This window comes from Chionomys nivalis, chromosome 11, assembly GCF_950005125.1.
Source record: "Chionomys nivalis chromosome 11, mChiNiv1.1, whole genome shotgun sequence".
NCBI classification, from domain to species: domain Eukaryota; kingdom Metazoa; phylum Chordata; class Mammalia; order Rodentia; family Cricetidae; genus Chionomys; species Chionomys nivalis.
In genome coordinates, this window is record NC_080096.1 from 8722158 (window position 1) to 8741522 (window position 19365).

Below are 19365 nucleotides of genomic sequence, written 5' to 3' on the forward strand. Positions count from 1 at the left end.
TTTATTAGATGTACTCTGCTCCATTTCCCCAGTGTCATACAGCTCAGGATACTTTGCCTAGGGAATGGTGCTACCACCATAGATTAGGTCTTCTCATATTGATTAACTAAATTAAGACAGTCCCTGACAGACCACAGACAATCCGTCAATCAAACTCTCTTTCCAGGTTATTTTTGTTTGTGTCAAGCTGACAAATCTAAACACATCTTCTTTGCTCAGTCCAGTGAACCTCAGGTCCTTGTTAGAAAAATCAACCAAATTCAGCCTCAGCTAGTTCAGGATGACTTCATTTCCTTCCTGTTTCATCAAATGCTTTATTGTTATATTTTTGTGGTTGAACCTTGGGCTTTGTCCATGCTAAGCAGGTACTGCCACTGAACACATTCTTAGCCCCATCATCAACCACAATTTTTAGGCTTTTGTTTTCTTGAGACTAAAGGTTATTTTTTGCTTGATTGTCCAACTTGACTTTAAACTTCTTAGCTATAGTGATCACCTTTTTTGATTGTGCCCTCGAACAATCAGTGCATATTCTCATTGCTGCACACATGCAGGGGTCTCTGCAACCCCTAAACCAGCAGAGAGGGAGGCAAGAAGGTTGTTCTGTTCAATATGACTTAGCTGGTGTTAGTTCAGACTACTTTGAAGTAGTTTATTTTAGGCATATTTAACCGTAGCACAATTTCTTGAAAATTTTCCTGGTGATAATTAACTCAGTCCATTTGGACAATAAAACTTAATATATGACTATATTGAAATTCTATAAAGAACATGTGACACCTTCCATAAAGATGGGTTCTGTAGATTGGCAAGCTCACGATAAGGATCTGGGGTGGGGGATCCAGTGTGGTCTCAGCCTCACAGATAGTACAAAGGTCACCAGGCTACTATCAGCCCCCAGCTTTCAAGGTAGATAACAAGTTATGCATCCCTCCCTTTGAAGGAACAACCTTCTGTGTTTAACATTCCTGGTTTCCCTTGTGCTTTTCTGTGAACAAGGGAACCTTTGTGACTCTCCCCTGTCACCCCGCCTTGACTAGCCAGTGTACACATTGCTGCACAGTCTTGAGCAGCCAGTGCACATTCATATCCATGCACACAGAGCCTAGAGCATGTCCTGTAAAACTCAGACTCTACACCAATTAAATTACTGTTTCCCTTGCCCCAGCCTTGGCAGTACCCATTCTACATGGTGTATCTAGAAATTTGATTACTCGACAATATATGAATGGAGATGTACAATACTTATCTTCTCATGACTATCTTATTTTACTTAGGATAATATCCTTTATGTTTATCCATATGGCATGGGTTAGCACTTCCTTCCTTTTTAAGGCTGAATAGCATCTCATGTCTGTTCCCATTTTGTTTGTCCACCTTTTGGTTCCTACTGTGAACACAGGTGTGCGCATGTGCACTCCAGACCCTGGTTTCAATTCTTTAGTGTGTAGATCCAGGAATATAATTGTTGGATAATATGATTTTTAAAAATTTATTTGTTTTTTGAGCTATGGTCTTCTCTGCAGCCTTGGCTGGCCTGAAATTTGCTATATAGACTAGGCTGACCTTGAACTCATGGAAATCTGTTTGCCTCTCTGCCTTCTGAGTTCTTGAATTAAAGGTGTGTACCACCATGTCAGCTGTTTTATTTCTAATTTTTTTCTTTAATGCAAGGTCTTTACAAGGTCTTACTGTGTTGTTTAGTCTAGTCTTGAACTGAGAACTCCAACAGTCTCCCCACTTCAGCCTCCTCAGTGGCCAGGATTGCAGACATAGGTCACAGGTATAGGTCATTGGCTTTATCATTTTTAATCTTTTCAAGAGTGTGCTATGCTGTGTTTTGTTAGGATTATAGTATTTTATTTTCCTGTGAGCTGTGCCTGGGGGCTGCAGTTTCTCCACAGCTTTACCAATGCTTAGCATTTGCTGTTGGTGATGTCTGTAGTAGCTATTTCAATAGCAGTGAGCAGGGAATCTCACTGTGGGCTGTCTCTGGGCTACTGGGTATTGAGCCCCCAAGTTCTCATAAATGGCAGTAGGTACTTTGCTCCTGAGCTCAGCCCCTGCCCTCACTATGGCACTGGCTCACAGTTCTCTAATGATCCTTTCATGAGCCTGTTTGTCTTCATCGGATCCTTGCCCACTTTTGTATTGGGTTATTTGAACTGGTTGTTGTTCCTTTTGGATGTTAGCCCCAACCAGGTATGTGATTTGCACATCTGCTCTTCCGCCTTTACATGCTGCTGATTGCCTTCTATGATAATCTCTTTGTTGTTGAATCCAGTTTGTTGCTTCTTTGGTTGCTTTTGATAATGCATTGCAGAAATAGTTGTCAAATCCAGTGCCATGAGGCTGTTTTCCTTTGTTTGCTTAAGGGTTTTATAATCTCAGCTCTTTTGGGTCTGGTCTGCTTTGAGTTAACCCTTGTGTGTGGTATAACTGGGAGGAGCCACTTCTTGGCATGTGGATGTTCTGCTTCTCCAACGGCATTGGTTGTTGGAAGGCATTGGCCCTACACACAAGGGTTTGTTTCTGGGGTTCCTGCTCACTCACCGGTCTGTCTGCGTGCCTAGTACTAGTATTGGTTGCTGTAGCTTCATAGTACCTTTTGAAGTGTGGCCATGGGAGACCTTCAGTTTCGTTTTGGTGGCTCTTTTGTTCAGGATTCTTGAGAGCCATAGGAATTTTATGTTTTTTTTTCTATTTCTGCTAAAATAAACATGCTGTTGGGAGCCATTCATTAGGCTGGGATTAAAGCTGATTACTTTATAAGGGTGAGGGTGGGGTAAAAGGGAAAGTGGTGCCTGTATGCCTAGTGTTAATCCTTTAAAAATGGCTTTAGTGTGTAATCTAAGCTACCGAGTGACCGGTGCCACCCATTGCTTTTCCTTTCCCCAATTTTTCATCTGGAAACGATTTGAATGAGAAGTCCCAGAAGCAGTACAGGGAACTCTTCCATCTCTCACCTTCCTACTTCTGTTCCCTCCCCCTTTCTCACACTTGCTCTGGGGGTTGAGCACATGTGAGTGCACTTTGCTGAACCATTGGAAAGAAAGTCCAGGTCATCATGATACTTGAGCTGTATTAAATCCAGCACCTACCACAAACAATGGTATCATATGTATCTAGGGAAATACCTTTATTTTTAAAACAAATAGTAATACCATAACTATGATACCATCAATACACTCACAAGGAATTTAGTAGAGCACCGTGCAGTCTCTGTCACAGCTTGAGTGAATTGGCATGCTCTCCTTCACCGCAGTCCAAACTCTGAGCTGGGATCCCGTCAGTGGTCACTTGTTCAATGCAGCTGCAGATGCTTTTATGTGCTGCAGTGGAGAGTTGACCCAGCTCTCTCTTCTTGACTGTGAGCCAGTGGTGTTTGTTTGCCAGCTGCTGCTGTGGTCTTGTAGGATGTGCTCTTTTCTGCATTTGGATGCCAGTGTCCTGTGTGTAGGTCAGGTCAGCCCTTTGTGTGAATAGTTCCTCTAGAGTCGCATCAGAAGGGCTCTGGCACATTGATCTTGTTACTGGTTTGGTTTGATCATCACTTGACTTTCGTGGTGCCCACCTTCTCTCTCTGCTGCAAAAATCTCCTTTCCATCTTCATGAAGAGGACTAACCTGTTGAGGCAGCGTTGGCAGTCCAATATTCTATGTCCCCAAACTATTTACAAAACTGAAATTGTTATTTAAGGGATTTGAAATGGTGATCTTTGAAAATTTCTTCGTTAATTGACATTTTCTGTAAAACTAGGTTCTTCTTTCCTCTAGTTAATAAATCTAAATACAGTGCTCATAAATACAAAATAGAACACGTTACTTCTTTCCCCAGGGTCTCATGTAGCCTAGGCTGACCTAGAACTCAGTGTGTACTTGAGAATGACCTTGAATGTCTGAACTATATCCTTTCCTTTCACAGGTCTTTGTAAAAGAATATCACCTGAAGACATGATTAGGAAATCACCACTTTTTGCTCTTATCAGTTTCTACTTTCTAAATTAAAACTTTAATTATGTGCATGCACGCGTGTGGGTATGTGTGGTGTGAGTGCTCGTGTCTGAGGAGACCCAAAGTAGTCGTTAGATCCCCTGGACCTGGAGTTATAGGTGGTTGTGAGCCTCTTAATGTAGGTGTTGGGACTTAGCTCTGGTTTTTCACGAGCCATTTGTTTCCTACCTGCCGAGCCATCTCTCTAGTCCTCCTATTTCCTAAGTTTGCTCAGGGACCATGCAGTGGGCTGCAGCTCCCAGCATCCTTGTATATGTGTGCATAATGTTGTGAATGAGGAACCAAGGGACCGCAGTCTGTCCCCCCACTATTTTAAGATTTATTTTTGTTTTATGTGCATGTGTGTTTGAGTGCATGCATGTTTATGTATTGAATGGGTTCCTGGTGCCCTTGGAACTCAGAAGACATCAGATGCCCCGGGAACCAGAGTTGCAGCTCTCTCCACCTAGCCGTCTCTTCAGCCTGTCTCCTTTTAATGTGGCCTTTGCTGCTTGTCCTGCAGGGACACCCTGGGGAAATGCTTCTTCCTCCGAGTTGAAATTACTCTCCGAGGAGCTACATACAGGATCTCCTTTAGTGACACAGACCAGTTACCGCCCCCTTTCAGAATTGACAACTTTTCTAAGGTACTGCGCACTCCTGAGGAGGGCTGGCTGCTCACGTGGGGCAGGGTGGAAGACTGTGGTGCGGTGCACACGTGACACTCACTAGAGCTCTGTGACCCTAAAGCCCCAACTCTGAAGAGGTGTTTCAACTGGTATTATTATTTTTAGATGTCCTAATTTATTTCATGTGTCTGAGCATTTTGTCTGCATGTACATGTATGCACCAGGTGTGCCTGGTATCTTCAGAGAGAGAAGAGGGCATTAGATTCCCCTGGAACTGGAGTTATAGATAATTGTGAGTCGCCATGTGAGTACTGGGAATCGATCCCAGGTCCTCTGGAAGAACAAGTGCTTTAACTACTGAGCCGTCTTTCCAGCCACATCTGCCGATTATGATGGTCACTAAGCTGCCTCATCCAGGTTGGAGTAAATTTTCTGCCCCCAAAACTTCTTTTTGACTAAGAATTTGGCTGTCACAGTGCTCCCTGTAGACATGCTGTGCAGGCAGAGAAAGGGTCAGGCTGCTTAGGGAAGAGCTGAGTGGGCCCACTGCTGTCGCTCAATTGCAGCTAGCATTCTGTTGTTGTTGTTTCGCTTTGTGTTTTGTTTTTCAGGACAGGGTTTCTCTGTAGTTTTGAAGCCTGTTCTAGAATTAGCTTTTGTAGACAAGGTCGGCCTCGAACTCAGAGATCCTGCCTGCCTCTACCTCTAGAGTGCTGGGATTAAAGGTGGGTGCTACCATAGCCTGGCACATTTTTATAATCCTAAATGTTAAGTGGAAATTATGAGATTCTGTCTTTTATTTTTTTTGTGTGTGAGTGCCACAGACATGTTAAGGCCAAAGACATGGTTCAGGTGTTGGTTTTCTTCCAGTATGTGGTTCCTGGGGGATCAAACTCAGGCCATTAAGCTTGGCAACGTATACCTTTATCTGCTGAGCAACTCCCTGACCCATAAGATTCATTTTAAATTACTCCTTCAAGTTATGTGTCTTAGAATATAAGACTTTTTAGAACCAGTGTCCAGATCCTCATTCTTTCCGTATTCAGACATTCACAGGGAGCGAGGATAGTAAAGACAGTATCGGAGCAATGGAATTGCTGCCTTGGATATTTTGGCAAAGTGTCTTAAGATGGATTGTTTTTGCATTTTTATTTATGTGCGTGTATTATGTATCGGCACCTACAAAGTTCACATATGGCTTTTCCTGGAGCTGCAGTCACAGCTTGAGCTGCCAGGCACTCTGTTTCTGGTTGCCTGTGGTCCTTGCCTTGTCCCCTCACTGGTCACTATTCCCCGTAGAGTGTTCATCTGGGACGATGGGAGCGTCCACCTCAGTCTGGCTGGCTCACTTTCCAGGAAACTGCCCTGAACAAAGTCCTCTGCCCTCTAGGTTCCTGTTGTCTTCACTCAGCATGGCGTAGCTGAACCCAGGCTGCGGACTGAAGTGAAGCCCATGACATCACTGGATTATGCCTGGGATGAGCCCACCCTCCCACCCTTCATCACGTTGACTGTTAAGGGGGCAGGCTCCTCGGAGATCAGCTGCAACATGAATGACTTCCAGAATAACCGGCAGTTGTACTACGAAAATTTCATTTACATTGCTGCCACGCACACGTTCTCTGGGTAATTCTGGACTCAATTACAGTTCATGCAAAGCAGAATCTTTTAACTGTTCACTGGTTTTTAAAGTTTAAATAGTTTCTGAGTAGACAAGTCACAGCCAATGCTTTCTTTACTAAACTCCAGGTTTTGCCTTGAGAATCTAGTCCACATTCTCATCTGTAACTCCCCCCACCCCGTCTCTGAGAGGGTATCTTTGTGTAGCAGTCCTGGGTATCCTAGAATTTTCTCTGTAGACCAGGCTGGCCTCAAACTCAGAGATCTGCCTGCCTCTGCCTTCCTACCCCGTACCCCTGCAGGGTAGCAGCAACTTTTCCTTTAAGGGCCTCCTGCAGGGACTGAGCCTAGCCTGAACAATTGATAAGTCTCTTCCTGGATCTTGAATTCCTGTGGTGTTTGTCTCAACATTGGCTAATAAGGTTTGTTTGTGGGCTGTTCCTATGGCACTGACCCATGTAACCTTCTTAAGGATTAGTGCCTGAGAAACCAGTTCTGTCTGGTTGTAAGCCCCACCCACTCTGGTTTCTGTAAATTCTATCAACCACTGAGCTCTGGAGGGAGAGTCCTGTGGTGGCCCCAGAGGGTGGGAGCAGGGAGGGAGAGAAGCTCTTGGGAGCCCAGGCCCTGTTTGGGTGCTAGGAATTGGAACCAGTTTGGGGGTCTACCAAATACTATTGGTGTGCATTCTCGGAAGAATTAATAATGGAGAAGAAAGTACAGTTTTTTTCTTTAATTTTTATTGAGGTCAGATTCATGTCACAGAAAATTAACCATTTCAAACTGAATAGGTAGTGGCATTTAGTACACTGTGGATGCGGTTGTCATCATGATCGTCATTTTGCTGTTCCTAAAAGAGCCTTGCCTGGCACTATCTTCCACTCCTCCTCCCTGACCTCAGTGACCTCTAATCTCCTTTCTGTTCCTGTAGGCTTGGCTAACTGGGTAGTCCCAGAGTCTGGGTCACCCTGGTGACCTTCTTTGACTGGTATCTTTCACTTAGTGTCATGTTTTGGGTTCAGCCACATTTTTGTGACCCTGCTTTTATGAAGCATGTTCAGTCTGCATGAGTCTGAGAAATGCTCTGTACTGTGTACTTGCTGCCTGCGTGTCTGTCTGTCTGTCAGTCAGCAGGCATCTCAGCCTTGCATTTTGATTTCCCATGCTATGGGTTGACTGTGGCTTTTTTTTTTTTGAAAGTACTATTTAAAGGACATTTTTTTTCTTAAATTTCAGTGAAATCTAATTTGTTGAATTTTGTTTTGCTTTTGTCACATACACTTTTGATGTCCAGATGACTAATTATTAACTGAACTTATCAGTACTTTTGTAATGTTAAGGGTTGATGCAAACAGGCAAGTGATCTAAATTAAACATCATTCGAGCATTATGCATGTATTCCAAAGTGAGAAACTGAGAAGGGCTCAGTGGGCACAGCTCTTTATTCACAAGCATAAGTTCCTGAGTTTGGATTCCACTCTCAGATGGGAAGCTAAATGTGGTGGCTGGTGCTCGTAACCCCAGCAGAGTTGGGCACGTCCTAGGTCTTGCCGGCCAGCTAACCTAACTGAAACAGTGAGTCCCTGGTCCAGTGGTGACCCTGTCTCAAATAATGAGGAGCCGAGTGGTAGAGGCAGACACCCAATGTTGCTCTCTGGACCTCCAATGCACGCATACAGTTGCATTTACCCGACCATTTACGTACAACCCACAACATCCCACACAAATAATATATTATAATAAACACCCAAGCTGCGCCAGCATTTCATAATGCTTGGGATTTTTAAGCCACAGGGAAGCACCACAGGCTTGAATTGGGGGAAGGTGACTATTGGCCCTCTGAATTCTTTTCCTCCTAAAAGGATTCCATTTCTTTCCAAGACTTGGGAGTACGGTGATGCTGATGCTCTGTTTGGCAGAGCAGAGCGTGGCTGTGCCCTTGGACACCTGCCTTAGGTTTTCCTTGCCCCCCACCAAAGATTCATGATCGTCATTTCATGTCTTGATTTTGTGCCAGTGAAATTATGAGGAGAGGGAAAATGCCAGAGTTTTGTGTTCACCAATGAGTCCTAACTTGTGCAGGGGTAGGAGTGGCTCTACTCCTGTGTCCTGTCAGGCTTTTTCTTCATGGTTTCTGTTGGTTTGTTCGTATGTTTTGAGACAGTTTCTTCTGTATAGCTTGGGTTCTCTTCTTCCTTCAGTTTGCTAAGTATCGAGATGACCGGCAGCAGTCAACTTTTTTGTTTGTTAATAGAGGTTTGTGCTTTGCTCGTGTGTGTGTGTGTGTGTGTGTATGTGTGTGTGTGTGTGTATACATGTGCACTCATTTATTTCATCTTAGTTTGCAGGAGGGCAAAGGAAGGCCCGTGGCTTCCCACAAGGCAGTTACCTGTGCAGAACTTGTCTTGGATGTGTCCCCAAAGACGCAGAGAGTCATCCTAAAAAAGAAGGTAAAGGCTCAGAGGTGGCGACAAGAGTTGGGGGCTCAGGCTCATCTAGTCCAGAGTCTCTGGCCCTGCAGGAACTGGGCCAGGAGCCCTGGAGGCTCTGGGCTTGTGCTCCTGCTGTGTTCACTGTGATCGTGCTGGTTGTGGGGTTCCAGCCATCTCTCTCCCAGGTCCTTCTGGAGAGAGGATAGTCCTGAAGCTGTGAATTGTGATTTCTATTTTGTTTTTTAGTTTTTTTTTCCTTGCGTGTTGCTTCTTTTATCTCAAACTGAACTAAAGGAAAATGTCCCACTGGCAAGTACCCCTTTTCATGTTCTCTGATGAGTTAGCGTAAGAAGAGCAAGGCACGCCTGTGAGTATAGGAAAATATTCTGGTTAGCTGACCTAGATTTGGAGGGGAAAGCAGTAAAATTTGGTCAAAGATCTTAATAAATGGCAGGAAGAGTGATAGCGAATAGTTGAAAGATGGCAGAAGTTCGGGACCATGGAGATGCAGCAGCAACCAGGGAAGAAGACCATGAAGTTGTCATCTGGAGCACATGGACCTGGAGAGCCCTGATGGAGGTCTGCATTTGCACTAACATGTCACCACCCGTGGCTTAAGTACCAAGTTTGTCATCTGGGCAAACATCTGCAGATCCAGACAGGTTTCTAATAGTCAAGGGCATTTTGGGCACATTCTTCCTTTCTCAATCACATCTAAATGTTTAGGGTTAAATTGTTAGGAAAGAGGAAAAGGGCTCCCAGGAAAGATCTCCATATTTTTAAGAGGGAGTTCTGGTTGTTTCCAACTTGGGATAGGTAAGTTCCTGCAGGCCAGCTTCCCTCACTGTGCGACTGGGTGACTCAGTCTGTGGCATCTGAGGGGCTTCCTGTGCCGGCTGGTGCTCTGGGCAGATGTGAGCATAGACGAGACTGTGGGAGCTGTGTTTGGAGATTGAGGCTGACTTTGATCTTACAGGAGCAGTCAGCAGTTCCAGCAGGAAGAAGAGGGTGCTGGTATAGTTTGAGACTGGCTTTCCCCCTTCTTCCGAGCTACATTTTCTTACTGACTTCCTGGGAGGAATAAAGGAAACATCTAAGACAGTGGTTCTCAATCTTCCTAATGCTGTTGTGGTGACCCTCCAACCATAAAATTATTTTGTTGCTACTTCAAAACTAATTTTGCAATTCTTATGAATCGTAATGTAAATGTAATTTGATATGCAGGATATCTGCTATGCAACCCTTGTGAAAGTGTCCTTTGACCCCCACCCCCACCCCCAAGGAGTCATAACCCGTGGGTTGAGAACCTATGATCTAAGACAATGTTCATGTAGTGCTGTGTCAGAGTTGTGGGGATAGTAGCACAACATACAGTTATGAAGCCACAGCTCCCCAGGCTGGGTTTTTACATTTACTACAAGAACTGAAGAGGTCGCTTAGTTTGCCTTCTTGACAGGTCAGAAAGCAGGCTCCATGAGCTTAGCTGCCTCATCCACATCACTCGGGTTGTGAACTAGCTCACCTTGCTGATCTCAGGTCCTGGCATCTTGACTCTGACATTTACTTTATACCCTTTGGTTTCTAACTCTGTAGGGTGTAGAATGCAGGACCGGGAATATAGCTCCGCAGAGGAACTCTGCCTAGCCCTAGACTCAATTCCTAGCCTCTAAAAAATTGTAGAATGCTGGAAAACTATCTTTCTGGCATGTGTGTAACTTGTGAATGAGTTAGTGGGCGGAGCCAGAAGTGCCCATTGCGGTGGTGAAGCTCCTACATGCTGTGAGTGTGTGACCCTGAGAGTTGCAGCTTGGGAGAGGTGTCCCTGCGGTGGGGAGGCAACATTACAGAACAGTTAAGTGGACTTTGGCATCGGACAGGTCCAAGTAGTCCCTCTGGTCACTAGTTGTGACAGCATGGGGAAATTACTTTTCTCACCAAACCCTAACTTCCTCATCTGTAAGGACAGTGACAGCATGCACCTTGTTGGATTGTTTTTAAGGTTGAATGAGTTACTGTACCCAGGCCTGAGCAGCAGCAGGGTCTCAATAAGTGTTATTACCTGTAGTATATAATGGACTAGGTAAACATCCTTGACTGACCTTATCTGACCCGGAAGCCTAATTGCAGTATTTAAGTATTCTAGCAAAGAAAATGCATTGAAAATCAGAAGCAATCAACTAAAAATAACCTTTAAATGCAACCAAGTTAATAATTGGTTATAATAAATTCATAAATATTGAGATGGTAAGCACTGGAAGTAGTGAGGGCTGCTGCTGTCCCTGCTCTGGCAGTTTACAGGAATGCCAGAGACAGGGTGCTGACTTGCACATATTCTTGGCATAGTTAAACTCTCCTCTGAACTAAAGACACCTGAAGTCATCATATGGAACAGTGGTATTCATGGCAGTATAGCTAGGGAGGAGGTTGCCCAGTCATTGACTTTTTTTTTTAAAGGAAAACTAATAGGTGCATACATTATAAGAATTTCTTTGAATTATTCCTACACGTGCGTGTCTGTGTCTGGGTATGTGCACTTATCCGTACTTTGCCTGTGGAATCCAGAAAAGGTCATTAGCTGCCTGCCTGGAACTGGAGTTACAAGCAGCTGTGAATCGCTCCCTGGTGTGGGTGCTGGGGCTGAACCTGGTCCTCTGCAAGAGCACATAGCTCTTAACCATGGAGCCGTCTCTTCAGCCCAAAGAAGACTTCTTTTTTTTTTTTTTTAAAGATTTATTTATTTATTATGTTTACATTCCTTCCATGCATGCTTGCATGCCAGAAGAGGGCACCAGATCTCATTACAGATGGCTATGAGCTACCATGTAGTTGCTGGGAATTGAACTCAGGACCTCTGGAAGAGCAGTCAGTGATCTTAACCTCTGAGCCATCTCTCCAACCCCCAAAGAAGACTTCTTAACAAATCTGCACCACTTACAAATGTTGGTTGCTTGTTCGGACTTTAGCAAATGGGCAGTAAGATGGACCAGGGTTTGTCACATAACTCTGCTAACCTGAGTTTGAACTCCGGATCTCATGATGGAAGGAGAGAACCAACTCCTGAGATTTATCCTCAGATTTCCACACAGTGGAATATACAATACACACACACATATGCACACCAAAATAAAATAGAAGATGAAAAAGAGTTTAGTATGCTTTACTTAAGGTTAATTAGAAATTCACAATAATGAAATCTTTAGTTGGGTCTTTCTATGATATGGAAAACATCTAAGCCCAGTTCCAATGGAGAACATCTTTGGCCCTTAGAGGGGGTTTGTGATTGATGGACAGGGCTAGCTGTGGCCACATCTGTGTGTCTGTCTGTCAGGAACCAGGAAAGCGCTCTCAGCTCTGGAGGATGACAGGGTCGGGAATGCTGGCCCACGAGGGCTCTGCAGTTCCTCACAACCCCAACAAGCCCTCAGCCACACGCTCCATCGAGGGATCCGCCATCCTGGATATCGCTGGCCTGGCCGCTGTGACAGACAACAGGTAATCCGATGGGTAACTCACTAGTCAAGCTGATTGCCTTCAAATTCACACCCAAGAAATTTCCCCCTCAAAAGTAGAGTTCTGTAAACCCTCCTGAGAATTTATTTTTTATTTTGTATTTTTTTCCTTAATGGCTAATGCCTGTCAAATTCTCAGACATTATTTAATTTTAAAAATTATTGTGACAAGGCCGGGCGGTGGTGGCGCACGCCTTTAATCCCAGCACTTGGGAGGCAGAGGCAGGTGGATCTCTGTGAGTTCGAGACCAGCCTGGTCTACAAGAGCTAGTTCCAGGACAGGCTCCAAAGCCACAGAGAAACCCTGTCTCGAAAAACCAAAAAAAAAAAAAAAAAAAAAAAAAAAAAAAATTATTGTGACAGTACCCATGCAGGTGTTAAAGATCAAATAATAAGATCTTTGATAGAAAATAAATATCCACTTTCCTGAGAATTCCAGTCTATCCTTGCTTCATAGAAATGAAGTTTCTATTCTTAAGTATTTCTAATAATTTGTTGTCTTTCGAGAAGAATTAATTTGTCTACAGAGTTTGTTCCAGGACATCCCAAGGCTATACAGAGAAACCCTGTCTCAAAACTCCAAAAAATAAAAACAAAACCAAAAAACAAACCAAAACAATACTCTAGAGACATGTTTTTATGCGTAACTCTCTGGACAGTTTGCATGAGTTACATTAGTTTAAATACGTTACTTCATTTACCACATATTAGTTTCTCTATAATATCAGTGTGTTTGTTTTCATTTGGTACTTTATAAATTTCCACAAATGTGTAAGTTAAGACCCAGAGTATTTAAAAATAGAACAGTAGAGACAGTTGATTTAACTGTTCGGCAGATAGCTGCTCCCAACTGCAAGATGGCTTGCCCCATGAGACTCCCACACCTGGGTTGTGGCTCTCCATCCTGGTCTTTTGGCTTTCCTCATGTGAGGCTCAACTAGGATGCCCATCAGATACATGGCGGGGTGCCAGGAGGCAGAGGGGCTGAGCCTCAGTTCCTCCTCAGGCTTTGACCCAGAGGATTCGCTGTTTGTCTCTGTCCAGGTATGAGCCGCTGATGCTGAGAAAGCCAGACCGCAGGCGCAGCACAACACAGACATGGAGCTTCCGGGAAGGAAAATTGACCTGTGGCTTGCATGGGCTGGTTGTTCAGGTCAGTTACTTTTGACACTGTCAGTCGCAGTGCCCAAGGGTTGTACTTTCTTCAAAGTCTCACCAATGTTATACATGATGATTTATCCACTGGGAAGAAGTAACCAGAGCGCATACTGCATTTTTGTTAAGGGTAGTCAAGAAACTTTGACTGTGCATCTTTGTGTTGCTACATGGGAAATAGTCTTTTCTTTTTTTCTTTTAAAGGATTTATTTTTAGATATGTTCCTAATTGAAATAGATTCACATCACTTTCCCCTTCCCTTTCTCTGCCCCAGCTACCTTCCCTCAAATCCCTCTCATGCTCCCCCAACTTTCAAGTCGATTTTTCTTTGATTATTGTTACATGCATATATGTATGCCCATGAGTGATATAAATGCAGCCCACGGAGTCCATTTTGGTTCTTTGTGTGCATTCCTTTTAGGGCTGACCACTCTGCATTGAATAACTGATATAGGTGTCTCATCACTGGAGTGACCAGTTCTCCTCCCTGCAGTCATTTGTTGCCTGTAATTCTTTGTCTAGGGGTGGGACCCTCATAAAACTTGCCCACTTCCGTGTTGGCATGCCCATTGATATTTCCCTGTTCCTGTCCTGTGTAAGCAGCCATTTCTAAGACTTTCACAGCAGGATTCATGGCTCTTATAATTCTTATACTCTTCTGCTCCCACAGCTCCTTCATCTATGGCTCAACATTTATTTTATTTTAACTGTGTGTGTCTGTGCATCTCTGTGTGTGGGTGTGTGTACACCAGAATGCAGGCGCCTGCAGAGTTCAGGAGAGTCTGTCAGATTCCTGGGAACTGGAGCTATAGGTGCTTGAATGGTACTCAACGTGAGTGCTGAGAATCGAACTTGGATCCTCGGCAAGAGCAGCAAACTTTTTTAACCACTGAACCGTCCCTCCAGCTCTGTAGGATGTGTTCTTGAAGGTGATAGACTAAGTGTGTTAGAAGCAGATATCCTGAGTGATGACTTTTTTTTTTCTGTTCTTGGTGATTCTGAACTGTTTTTCCCTGGTAACATAAATTACCTATGTACTTTTTAAAAGAAGGTTATAAAAAAAAGTATCTGTTAAAAGTCTAATGCTAAGATGGGTACTTAGATGGGTAAAGCATGGGAGCTCATCATGAGCTGTGCATCATCACCCTACTCATCATTGCGGTCCTCTTCCCCTCCTCCTCTATTGTAATTGCATCACTTTACCATTTTCATCCTTTAAACCTCCCATATCTTCCCCGTGCTCTCTTTCAAATTCACGACTGTTAAATATGTGAGTACATGCATATGTGTGTGTGTGTTACTTGTATGTATGTATATGTTTTCAAGACTGACCATTTTGGTATTATATAACCAATTGGTATGTATACATGTTTTTGATTTTGCTTATTGCTACATTCTTAGTGGTATCAAAGTTAGTATTTTGTTGTAGCAACTAGCAGTCTAGACTGCTAGACATTTTTATTTGTCCTCAAATCAGCCAGTCTGTGGCTTAATAAATTTCCAGGGACTTTATCAGGGATTGAGATTTCTGCACTTTCTTTCTTTGGGTTGGGTATGGGCCCCTGCATCTGAGGTGAGCAGGTGGGAGGGAGAGCACCACAGTGACTGTGTGTGCAGGTCTGTCCACCGTGGGACTCACTCAGAGATCTACAGTGCAGCAGCAGGCCCTCGACAGTGAGTGTTTCTCTCCCTGGTGGAGTCAGGCTGTCCTCTCACATGGTGGTGTGTACAGCCCTAAGAAGCCTCTTCTGTTTGCCTAGATTTATTTTCTTTACCTCTGTGGCCCTGAGCTTTTCTCATCAAAGGCCAGCTGCTTACTTATGTGAAGCTCACATCTGGAGTGGATTTGGGATTTTCAATTAGCAGTACAATTCAGACTTCTAGAGGCAAAAGAAGGCTTGCTATAATTGGTGGGTTCCGGGTCTGACCCTGACTTTACTTCTATTTTTTTTTAAAAGCCCATGTAATTCCAATTTTCGTGGAGCATTTTCCTCCCGCCCAAATCCCTTTTTAATGTTTGTTGTTTCCTGTATCTGCCCACCACGTCTTTGCTGTGAATGTGTTTTAGTTAGGGAACTGGGTTTGTTTCATTCCTATGCTAAATACAGCAATAGAAGGCTTGCAAATGGTTTTTGACCTACCCTTTCCAGGTTATGTATATACTTTCTAAACTAACCCTTATGAAAGGCTTTCTTTGTATTGAAGTCTGTCCTATATGCCTTTTTATTACTCAGTACTTAGAATGAATGAAGATGGGTGGGCATGGTGGTACCTACAATCCTGTCAGGAGATGGTGAGTTTGAGGCTGCTCAGGCAACAGAGTAAGGCCCTGTTCTGAATACTAAAACAAAACAAAGAGAAAGAATTGAAATATTTCTTCTCTCTAGCTATAGTGTGTCCCCACAGGCCTCACCCTGTCAACCTGCATGTTTATGGGGAATGCAGCAAGATTATGACTTTTGCAAAATGTGTCCCAGTGCCATATGACAGTTGAGATGTGGCACCGACTTGGCTGTTTAGTAATCAGCCTGGGAAACTTTAGCTCTGGAGCTGGCTTTTTAATTGGAAAGCTGAGTGATTAGTGATCAATTTTATAATATTTAAGGTTTTTTTTTTGGCAACCCTCAATGATAATACTCAAAGAAACAAAACTGATTTTGGCTACTTAATAAACTTATTTTTAGTGACTGAGATTTATTATAAGGTGGAGTAAAAGCAACCCACTTTGTTTGTGGGGTTACCTCTTACTGTATGTATGTGTGTGTAACCTGCCACATTAATGCAGTAAATGTACCTTGCCATTTTACACAGTCCTACCACTTTTTTTTTTGTTTGTTTGTTTTTGTTTTGTTTTTCGAGACAGGGTTTCTCTGTAGCATTGGTGCCCGTCCTGGAACTAGCTCTTGTAGACCAGGCTGGCCTCGAACTCCCAGAGATCCGCCTGCCTCTGCCTCCCAAGTGCTGGGATTAGCCAGGCGGTGGTGGCGCACGCCTTTAATCCCAGCACTTGGGAGGCAGAGGCAGGTGAATCTCTGTGAGTTCGAGACCAGCCTGGTCTACAGAGCTATTCCAGGACAGGTTCCAAAGCCACAGAGAAACCCTGTCTTGAAAAACCAAAAAAAAAAAAAGAAAAAAAAAAAAACACCAAGTGCTGGGATTAAAGGCATGCACCACCACCACCCGCCGTCCTACCACTTTTTTAATCTGTTAGACTAACAAACTGCGACTCCCCAAAGGAGAATTCCAACTCATTTGTCTCTGGGTACTATATTGAATTGTGCAAGTCTCTACTATGACCTTTTCTTGTATCTCTTTACTTTAATGTCTTTTAGGCCAAAGGAGGACTTTCCGGATTGTTTGATGGAGCTGAAGTTGTTCTTGGTCCTGACTCATCTGTTGAGCTGTTAGGACCAGTTCCACCAGAACAACAATTTGTTAACCAAAAGATGAGGCCTGGTTCTGGAATGTTATCCATCAGAGTCATCCCAGATGGACCAACTCGAGCACTCCAGGTAAGAATTAGAAGGACTGACAAAGCCATGTATTTTTCTTCCCAACCCCATGGTTAAATATTTATTAAGTGTCCTCATGCTGGATGTGGGCTGTGCTGTCCTCCTTTGTAAGAAAGGCCTGGGTCTCCATACCAGAGTTGTGTGGGAGCTAAAGTGGAAGTGAATGGAGATAGAAGGATAAACAAAGTCTGAAAAGGCTTAGGAATTAACGAGGCATGGAGGTGACTTCTCATACTCAGCACTCAAGAGACTGAGGCAGCAGGATCACTTGAGTTCAAGGCCAGCCTAGGCTACATCAGAAGTGTAGCCTTCTTTTTTTGGCCGCCTAGACTCCTGAAATAACCACACAGAAACTGTATTAATTAAATCACTGCTTGGCCTATTAGAACTCTAACTTTTTATTGGCTAGTTCTCACATCTTTTAACTTAACCCTTTTATTATTTTATATTTTACCATGAGGTTTGTGGCCTACCGGCAAGGTTCCAAATCTTTGTCTCTGACTGCAGCTCCATGGCTTCTCTCTCACTCTGCCTCCTTTCTCTCAGCATTGTTTAGTGCCCCCCTCCCCAACTACCTCTATTCTGCTCTGTGCAGGCCCAAGACAGTTTTTAAAATTAACCAATGATATTCAAAGCATATAGAGGGGAATCTCACATCACAGAAGAACTTTATCTTCAAACTATAAGAATTTAAATAGATAAGAAAAATACATAGTGGTATTCTCAATATAGTTAACTATTATACTAATATTTTGAATAATTGGTGTGTGGCCCCTCACGAGAAGATAGGAGCTTTCCTAGCCAAACAAACAAGTACAGTGCTGTGTCATGAAGCGAGGGGTAAGGGGATGTAGAAGGGACTGGGGATCTGAGGCTGAGGGAGCTTCCTACAAGACAGAATACCCAAACTGAGCACTAAATTCGTCAAAAGAGTGAACCTGGGGGAGAGGGCAAGGCAGAGGAGCTTTGCTATGATGGGCATGCTCCCACAGAGGGGATTTGCTGAGCAGCTGTTGGAACTAGTCAGCATTTCATCCGCTGAGCATGTGGCAGTGAGCAGTCTGGTTTTTGTTTTTTGGTTGTTTTTTGAGACAGGGTTTCTCTGTGTAGCTTCAATTATCCTGAAACATACTCTTCGACCAAGCTGGCCTTTAACCCAGAGATCTTCCTGCCTCTGCTACCTGAGAACTGAAATTAAAGGTATGTGCCACCACTGCCTGGCTATATGTATAGATATTACAAGGGGTTTATTCGAGTAGCTTATAGGCCATGGCCTGATAATCCAATAGTAGTTGCCTCCTGCTGAGAAGACCAAGTCTGATAGTTGTTCAGCCATGAGACTGTATGCATTCAGTCTACATTGTAATCCTGAAGAAGTAGGGTCTAACACCAGCGAAAGAATGCCTCAGCAGTAGGATAGATGAACTTGCCAGCAAGAGTGAGGGCAAGGCCAAAAGAAAAACTTTCCTTATCCCATGTCCTTTCATATAGGCTGCCACCAGGTGTGGCCCAGATTTAGGGTGGGACTCCCACCTTAAATGATTGAGTAGGAAAACCTCCACAGGTGTGCCCCAATACTTAGGTTTTAGTTAATTCCAGATGTAGTCAATTTGACAACCAGTATTTGCCATCACAGTCATACAGTATTTGGGAAGCTGATTAGGGAACAGACTGGCCCGTGGCATAGGTAGAAATAAGACTAGAGACAGGATTGGGACCTGAGATTTATACTGAAGCTGGAATGTTTTGTTCAAGGCAGGCAGGAGTCAGGAGTTAGTATGAGGAGGATTTAGCTGTGATAAGTGCATTGGCTACAGTGTTGGAAAGACTGGAGGCAGAGAAAGTCCAGCTAAGAGCCTCCAAAGGCATGATGATCGGAGATGGTGCCTTAGGTCAGGGTGAGCGTGTGAGGGGGTTAGGAGAGAAGCTAATGCAAAAGAAGCTGATTGGTCAGTGACTGAGTGTGGAATGAGGCTTGAGGCAACCTGGCCTCCAGGTATCTGTTCTAGATAGCAGGGAGGACAAGGGTCCATACCACTAAGCCAAATGCAGAGTAGACTTGAAGAAAACAAGTTATATTGGCACTTGCTGAGCTAAGGTAGCCTCATGATTCTATATGATGTTGCCCAAAGCCATTGGGACTTCTGCTCTGAGACTTAAGGCAAGATGTGTGCTGGAAATACAGAGTCATCAGTCAGAGTAATAGGGAGCTGAGGGAACTAAGACAGCAGAGTGCTGTGTGAGCATTCTGATACAATGCATCATGCTACACACCACGATCTGTAGTACCGCTTTACAGAGGGGTACTCATGGTAAAGCAGGCACACTGCAGAGACCTGCCTGTGCACACCGAGGCCTTCCCGCACTCTGTGAGGCCTGCTTGTTCTCTGTGAGGCCTGTCCTTGCTCTCTGAAGCACCCAAGGTGTTTAGCTGAATAGAGTGTTATCTAGATTCAGAATTGTACGTGCTTAATTATTGCCCAAATCTAGCAACCTGAGGAGCCATTAGCTTTAC

The 19365-nt window shown here is 43.9% G+C and overlaps 1 protein-coding gene across 8 annotated transcripts in view; it reads left to right on the forward strand.

Annotated features, from left to right (window-relative positions):
• Vps13d (vacuolar protein sorting 13 homolog D) overlaps positions 1–19365 on the forward strand; it is a 226072-nt gene that overhangs the window by 114364 nt on the left and 92343 nt on the right. For all 8 annotated transcript variants that reach the window (XM_057785000.1, XM_057785006.1, XM_057785001.1 and 5 more), the window contains 6 exons: positions 4516–4639; positions 6012–6247; positions 8583–8691; positions 12002–12165; positions 13227–13335; positions 16671–16850. In XM_057785000.1, coding sequence (XP_057640983.1) covers positions 4516–4639; positions 6012–6247; positions 8583–8691; positions 12002–12165; positions 13227–13335; positions 16671–16850 — 922 coding nt within the window. The remainder of the gene's footprint in view (positions 1–4515; positions 4640–6011; positions 6248–8582; positions 8692–12001; positions 12166–13226; positions 13336–16670; positions 16851–19365) is intronic.